At 47.4% G+C, this 8540-nt stretch overlaps 1 protein-coding gene across 6 annotated transcripts in view; it reads right to left on the bottom strand.

The window, feature by feature from the left end:
* The window catches only part of Tsfm (Ts translation elongation factor, mitochondrial), a 35777-nt gene that overhangs the window by 15726 nt on the left and 11511 nt on the right, over positions 1 to 8540 (bottom strand). For 4 of the 6 annotated variants that reach the window (XR_005486720.2, XM_039079874.2, XM_039079875.2 and 1 more), the window contains exons 1-6: positions 8387 to 8515; positions 8048 to 8221; positions 7144 to 7272; positions 6177 to 6299; positions 2491 to 2578; positions 959 to 1339 (exon numbers count right to left, since the gene is read on the bottom strand). Coding sequence is in view for 5 of the 6 variants with exons in the window: in XM_039079874.2 (XP_038935802.1) it covers positions 959 to 1339; positions 2491 to 2578; positions 6177 to 6299; positions 7144 to 7272; positions 8048 to 8221; positions 8387 to 8440 (949 nt within the window). In the remaining variant the exon portion in view is untranslated. 6 annotated transcript variants of the gene reach the window in all.

Genomic DNA, 8540 nt, shown 5'->3' on the forward strand with positions numbered 1-8540 from the left:
GACAGACAGACAGACAGACAGACAGACAAGAACACACTCCCCTTAGTTCAATCTCCAGCATCAAAGCAAATAAAAGGCAATGCTAAGAGAGAGAGATGTATCATAACTGGACAACTGCTATTCCCATCTGCCTCAGACCTAGCCACCCACACCCATCTTGGGCACATACCAGCGTATGTGTGCACCACTGCAGAGAGCATGCTGTAGCTGTCAACAAAGGAGCCCACATCTCCCAGACAGCTGTAGCATGTGCCAACAAGCACAAAGTCCAGATTACAGGAAACATTGCTGGGGAAGTTCCAGGGACGATACATGACCCAAAATGTCAGAGTCAATGCAGAATGAGAGACCTTTGTCACAGGAGCAAGACAATGTGCTAGAAACTTCGGCAACTACACAATCAACAGGCTGGGGATTGGGAAGATGGCTTATTGGGTAAAAATGCTTACTACACAAGCCTGGCAAGTATGCACTCATACACTCACATACACACACACCTACCCACACACTCATACACTCACACACACTCACACTCATACTCACAGACACATACACTCACACATACACTCATACTCACAGTCACATAAACACACACACACCCATATACTCACAGTCACATAAACTCACACACACACATACACACTCATACTCACAGTCACATAAACTCACATACACACTCATACACACAGTCACATAAACTCACACACACACACTCATATACTCATATACTCGCAGTTACATAAACTTACATATACACACATGAGTTAAGTATTATGCAAATAAATGATCATGCTTTATTACATTGATATTTAATAACTTTACCCATGAATATATAACTTCATTTTAAACTAAAAAAAAAATCTGAGGGTTGAAGAGGTTTAGAAAATAACTTTTTATAAGGAAATCCAGGTATGAAAATTAAATATTTCCACCTATTCAGCCTCTGCTACCTGCTCACCTTCTCCACATTCGAAGCGCACAAAGTCGACTACGGTCACGCCCTGGGGCTGCACATACTGCCCCAGTGTGATGGAAGGATCCAGGAGATATGGCTGGGGCAGCATCCGGGTCTCTGTCTCCCCTCCAGGCTCATCATCCAGGGAGCCCACTGAGAGAGGGGCCATGCCCACCACATGCTGTCCCAAGCGGCGGCCAACCTCCTCCAGGTTTGTGATCTGCTCAGGAGTCTGGCAGATGACCAGGGCCCCGTACTTCCCCAGCACCAGGTTCTGGAGGGAGGGGCTCTGCATCTCTCCGTGCACATAAGAGCCGACATAGAACCCAGAGGGCACCTTCACCCAGGCAGCTCGCTTAAGACTCATGTTTTCTCCCAGTGTCCCTATAAAAGAGCAAAAACAAGACGACTACTGGATTGTGGTGACTATGGTGGCACCCATGTGAACTATGCAAGACGACCTTTCTGTCCATGCTAGTCATCACACCACTAAACTCACCACTAAATAAATCACTGACCCACCCAGCGATACTAGGCAGCGCTAGAGTCACAACGCTCAAGTCACAACTCAAAGCTGACTTCAAAGCAAACCTGCCCCCATCACCGATCACTTTCGAAAACACATCCACAACTGACTCCCATCACCAACAGAGTCCGGGAAAGGTCTGCAACAGAAAGTTCCAGGAAATCCAAGCCCCTGACACCAACAGTTCCAACCACCACTTATCAAAGGTACAAAGATTCTGTAACATTCTCGAAACCAAACACAGATTCTAGTCTTCTCCTGTTTCCCCAGGATCCCCTTCCAAGAGAAGCCTAAATAAATCAAGATGGGGAAGGGATGTGAAGCAAACAGCAGGGTCTCGTGAAGACACAGGGTTAGACACAGTTATGGTTAGAAGCTGGTCATTCAGAGGAAGATCCAGAGATCAAGTAAAAAGTCCTATTTCTTCCAGGACTTCTTCACACAGCTGTCGGCATGGCTGCTCATTGTGGCTCACCACGCAGAACTGGAGATGACCGTGTGAAAGCAACTACGCCTTGGCTAAAAGCTGCAGACAGAGAATTCCCAGCCACTCCAGTCCAGCCTGCTATCCCCTCCCTCCCTCCCTCCCTCCCTCCCTTCCTCCCTCCCTCTCTCAGGACACAGGGAAAGAGAGCAAGATCGGCACTGTAGCCCCATAATGACCGGAGCATGGTTCTCCCACAGTGGCTAAAGACATGCACCTGCATAAACTCATTATCGAACCCTGAAACAGATGATCTTCAATTTTCTTTAAAAGGGAAAGAATTTTTAGACAGTGAGTAGGGGTGAGTGGCGAACGCCTCTTCTCCCAACACTCAGGAGGCAGAGGCCAGAGGCAGAGGTAGATGGATCTCTATGAGTTCAAGGTTAGCCTGATCTACAGAGTTCTGGAACAACCAGAGCCACACAGTGAAACCTGTCTTAAACCCTCCCTGCCCCAAAAAGGAACGGATACCAAAAAAAAACCCAATTGTAACGTCCACTTTCCAGAACTCTCACAGATACTCACCAATCGCTAAGGCCAACTGGTCCTTGAGAGACCCTTCCCCGTCGGGCCCAGCTGCAAGTTCAGAAAGCTCAGAGGAGTTGAGGAAGCCCTAAGTACAGGAGACAAGTGTGAGCTGGCTTGACAGCTGAAATCACCCAAAGAACAGCCAGAAAGAGCTGAGACCTGGGAAAACGCTTAAGACAACCATCTATAAACAGATGAAACTTCAGCCAAGCCACGGATGTTAAAAACTGATGACATCATGTTCATAAATATCTTACTCTACCACTGCACCACCCCAACTCCATTAGACTCTCATCCTCTAGCCCTGCCTTCTTAGCATTTCCTAGAAACAGGAGTGGGACTTTTATACAATCATAAAATATCAGCACTGCCAGGAATACCTGACAAAGCACACGCAAAGGATTGAGCGGAGCAGAGCCGTCTATGTACGAGGCCTTGGCTCTGCAGTTCTAGGACTGGGAACTGGAGGATGCATTTCCTTTTCCAGTACTGCTTTTAGGAACAGGGTCACATTCTGCAATCCTGAAAGACTTAGAAAAACAATGCAGCCCAAGCTAATCAAAAACTCCTGGAAATCCTCCTGCCTCTGCCTCTTAAGTGCTGGGATTACAGACATGCATCACTATAACAGGCTTGATGATGAACTTTCAAAGACACAAGAGTATGAATTCTTTAAAAGCACATAGCACGTATACAAAAGATTATCCATTGAATAATTATTTCTAATCATTAAAGTTTGGCAATAGACAAATGCCCAAATACAGAAGACTAATAGAATAGTCTGTGGCACATCATACAACAGAATACCATGCAGCTAGAAAGCAAAGGATAGTGAACATGGTAGAATATGGTAGTGAACATGGTAAAATATGACAGTGGACATAGTAGAACTTGACAGTGGACATGGTAGAACATGACAGTGGACATGGTAGAACATGACAGTGGACATGGTAGAACATGACAGCGGACATGGACATGGTAGAATATGACTGTGGACATGGTAGAACATGACAATGGACATGGTAGAACATGACAGCGGACATGGACATGGTAGAATATGACAGTGGACATGGTAGAATATGACAGTGGACATGGACATGGTAGAATATGACAGTGGACATGGTAGAACATGACAGCGGACATGGTAGAATATGGTAGTGAACACAGTAGCGAACATGGTAAAGTATGGTAGTGAACATGATAAAGCATGGTAGTGAACATGGTAGAACAGAATAGTAAACATGGTAGAACACAATAGTGGAACATGGTAGAACACGGTAGTGAGCATGGTAGAACACAATAGTGGAACATGGTAGAACACAGTAGTGAGCATGGCAGAACACAATAGTGGAACATGGTAGAACACAGTAGTGAGCATGGCAGAACACAATAGTGGAACATGGTAGAACACAGTAGTGAGCATGGTAGAACATGGTAGTGAGAATGGTAGAACATGGTAGTGAGCATGGTAGAACACGGTAGTGAGCATGGTAGAACACGGTAGTGAGCATGGTAGAACACGGTAGTGAGCATGGTAGAACACGGTAGTGAGCATGGTAGAACACGGTAGTGAGCATGGTAGAACACGGTAGTGAGCATGGTAGAACACGGTAGTGAGCATGGCAGAACACGGTAGTGAGCATGGTAGAACATGCCTTAATCCCAGCCCTTGGGAGGTGGGGACAGAAGGATGAGAAGTGCTTAGCTGACCAAGGCTACAGTGTGGTCAAGGCTGGCCAAGCCTGTGTGAAACACTGCTAGAGACTGTTTCCGTGATACAAGGATATGTTGAAAAGCAAGTCTATATGTCGCCATCAGTACCTGACACAAATGTATTACAATGGTGTAACAAGAAATAAAACGATAATCTGATGAGACCACTTATGCAATGGCCCTGTGGTCACGAGAACTGGCTACTCTTCTAGAGGACCCTGGTTCAATGCCCAGCACCTCCTGGTCTTAGAGAGCAGTGCACACATATGCTGCACTGTACACATTAATTGAATAAACCTTTTAAAGGGGAAAAAAGAAAGAATCGGAGTCAAGGCTGGAGAGGGCTCAGAGGTCAAGAGCACATGGCTACTCCTCTGAGGACCTAAGTTTAGTCCCCAGCACCCACATGGCAGCTCACAGCCACCTGGAACTCAGCTCCAGGGATCCTGCATCCTCTTGTAACCTTGTGGGCACCATGTGCATACGAACAAATATATATAAAGTTTATATAATAAAAATTAATGACATTCGAAAGGGAGTAAGAGGGAGCCAGCGAGGCGGCTCAGTGGTAAGAGCCCTGTGTCACAGAAGCGGCTCCTGCAAGCTACCTTCTGACCTTCATGCCCACACGCTCACAGGCACGCACGCACACGTGCACATGCACACACCCCAGTGCTACGATGTGATAGGGATGTTTTCTTAAAGCAACAAGACATCTCTTATCCTTTTGTTTGTTGATTTGAGACAGGCTTTCTCTTTGTAGCCCAGGCTGTGCTGGAATTCACTCTGTAGACCTGGCTAGCCTCAAACCCGTAGATCCAGCTTCCTCCTAAGTGCTGGGAGTAAAGGCATGGGCAAACCAGGTCCACCAAAATGATGCCAATGTATTTAATTTATTATTTGTATATTGTCTAATTCAGCTTTGATATGTCTGTATTTTTTTTTAAAGAATTATTTATTTACTTTATGTATATGAGCACACTGTCGCTGTCTTCAGGCACGCTAGAAGAGGGCATCAGATCTCATTACAGATGGTTGTGAGCCACCATGTGGTTGCTGGGAATTGAACTCAGAGCCTCAGAAAGAGCAGTCAGTGCTCTTAACCTCCGAGCCATCTCTCCAGACCATTTCTTTTGTTTTTTTTTTTAAAGATAGGGTCTCACTGTATAGCTTGTTTTTTCTGTCTGTGTGTCTGTCGTTTTTACCTGTCTCCCTCTCTCTTTTCTTTGAGAGGTCCTTTAAGACTGTCATTCATGTGATATTTTGAGTTATGAATCTTGGTTTCTGATCAGCTGGGGGCTGATCAATCAGCCTGTGATGAACAAGAGTCAGCACCGCTGACAGAAAGCTTTGCTTTCCTAGGACAATCAATGCTGTCTAGCTGGGACTGAGAGATCAGCATGGCTGAGGTGAAATCTTCCGGGAAGTATTTCCTCAGTGTTATCACAGTAGGCAGCGTGAGCTCCAACACCCGCATAAAAAGATGGCACGCATCTCCGATCCAGCAGTGGGGTGGCAGTAGTCTTTCTAAAACTCACTACCGGTCAGTCTGGGTGAATGGGTGAGCTTTGGGTTCAGTAAGAAACCCTGTCCCCAAAAATGATGGGAGCCAGGCGTAATGGCTCATCCCTCTACTTCAGGTTCAGGAGGCAGAGGCAGGAGGATCTCTGTGAATGTGAGGCCGTGTGAGGCCAGCCTGGTCCCAGATGCGCCAAGCCTACAGAGAGAGAGATCCTGCCTCAAAAAAACAAAAAAGCGCTTGGGAGGCAGAGAATAACCTGGTCTACAGAGTAAGTTCCAGAGCAGCACAGGGAAACCTTGTCTCAACCCCTTCCCCGCCCAAAAAGAGAAGCGTAGCTCATTGGTAGAGCAGTGTGCACACAAATTCCTGGGTTCAAATCCTCAATTAGTCACCCCAAAAAGGTAAAAAAGAACAGACCCGGCAAGCTGGAGACGACCTTCATGCTCACCTTACTGTACGTGGAGAGCTGATCCGTCAGGTTCTGACAGTGTGCCATGGTTCCCAGGGCTACTTGCTGGACCAACTGTTGAAATTTTACATTTCTGGAGACGAAATCTGTCTCGCAGTTTACCTGTGGGAATGCATGGATGTTGCAGTATAAGCTAAAAGGGCCTTAAGGTTGGAAACCTAGCCAAAGAATTGCCGGAAAAAGCCGAAGACAGGGACATTAAAGCTGCAGGTCCATAGTTGTGGAATGACAGAAGCCGCGGAGGGAGTCAGTCACAGCCTGCATACCCAGGAGCATCCCGGAACACACTGAAGGACTCACACCATGATCACTTCATCCACTGTTTTGCGAAAGGGTCTGGGGCTGGCCTTGAACTCTCTAAGTAGCCCAGGATGACCTTGAGTTGACCTTCCAGCCTCTACTTCCCATGCACTAGAATTACGCCCACACAGTACCTTGCCCATGCCCCAAACTAGTTTACTACCAACTGTTTATCTCGTTCCCTTATCCTTTCATGCCTTGATCCTACAGTGTCCTCCAAATCCACTACTTATCAGACATCAACACCTGAGTAATACATTACTACAACCACCAACTTCCTTATTGGTTTTTCTAGGAGTAAAGATCAGGATTTCACTTGGTAGCCTAGTTGCCCTCAAACTCACAGTAATCCTCCTGCCTCTGCCTCCCAAGTGTTGAGAACACAGGTGAGTGCTGCCACTTCTACCTGTAACAGGTAACAAGGTTGCACTGGATTCATATTTATGAGAAATGATCTAGGTTGCTAGGCCATTTCCCATCAAGACACCTATGCATTTAAACCCAGTCTATATAATGGAGGCCTTGGGGACTTAACTCCAGCCACCACTTACAGATTCTGTAAGCATGTGAGGGTCCACAAACTGTCTGCTCCAAGACACAGCTGTTTTCTAATATGTAGCTAGTATGTAGCACCCCAACAACACACCTCTACTAAAACAGCTGTGTTTTCCTCCTGCAGCAGGCCAATCAAGCCTTCTTTAGTCTTTCTCCCATGGAGCTTGGCGGCTTTGCTCCATCCTTCCTTCTGGGCCTGTTTGTGCAGCCAGGCCTCTGCCTACAAATGCAAAAGAAACACGAGGGAAACGTCCGTCACAGGAAGTAGAAATGAATGGTACTTTAAAATAATGTGTGCAAACCATATGACTTCTTCTGCACACCCACATTCTATAACAGAAATCACTTAAATGCTCTACACCGGGCTCTGTAGTAGCTGATGCTTCTCTATCTTTAATCTTCACGACCCCACAATGAGACAGATGGTAGTGTTTTCATTGTATAGACAACGTTGACACAACACGAAAGTATTCATTGCAATCTCCAGAGTTACAGCATGTGTGAGGGCCTCTAGAGTCTAATTTCAAAATTTACACAAATGCCCGATCTCTAAGCAGCAGCGAATCCCACAGCCTTCTTTTTTTTTTTAAGATTTAACTCCTTATTATATACAACTACACTGTAACTGTCTTCAGACACACCAGAAGAGGGCATCAGATCTCATAATCTCATTACAGATGGTTGTGAGCCACCATGTGGTTGCTGGGATTTTAACTCAGGACCTCTGGAAGACCTATCAGTGCTCTTAACAACTGAGCCATCTCTCCAGCCCTCCCACAGCCTTCTACCAAGGAATTCTAGTTAGTTAACTGAGTTTCTAGGTTAACTGCTTCCAGTGAAAACGAAGTCGAAGGGGGAAGCTATCTTTTATGCCAGAGAACTCTTTGGGTTCTGTGGCTCAGGACACTGGGCAGCAGCAGGTCACGTCTATGCTACCCAGAGTAACCCCGGAAGGAAAGCATGGGGTGGAGCCGTAACACCAAATCGCATTGCACCTGCTTGAGATCCCCGCCACAAGTCTCCAGAGCCTTCTTGCAGTTGACAAAGGAGTAGCCTGTTGTCCGCCGCAGCTTCATGAGGAGCTCCTTGCTGGAGGCAGAAGACGACAACGAGGGGCCCGCGTGAAGCGTGTGCCATGGCTGGGACGGCTGGAGCAGGACAGCCCTTGCCTGGGAGGGATAAGGAGAAAGGGATGAGCGTCCGGAGCAGGACGGAAGAGGGAGGGCGTCCGCGGGGCGCCGGGGGCATTATGCGCGGACCCGGGACGGGGGAAAGGAAGGGCGCGCTTACGGCGCCCAGGAGGGCAGGTTAGCCCCTGGGCCGGGAGCCCTCACCGAGCGGCCGGTACACGCGACCGGGAAGAAGCGCAGCGACCGCAGCAGCGACATCCCTGTGCCCCTCCCAGTTACGGCGCACAGACAAGACGCCAGTCTACGGCGCGGCGCGAGGGCCAAAACGCTTCCCAGAACACTTGGCGCGAGGACGCTG

Source organism: Rattus norvegicus, chromosome 7 (genome assembly GCF_036323735.1).
Source record: "Rattus norvegicus strain BN/NHsdMcwi chromosome 7, GRCr8, whole genome shotgun sequence".
NCBI lineage: Eukaryota > Metazoa > Chordata > Mammalia > Rodentia > Muridae > Rattus > Rattus norvegicus.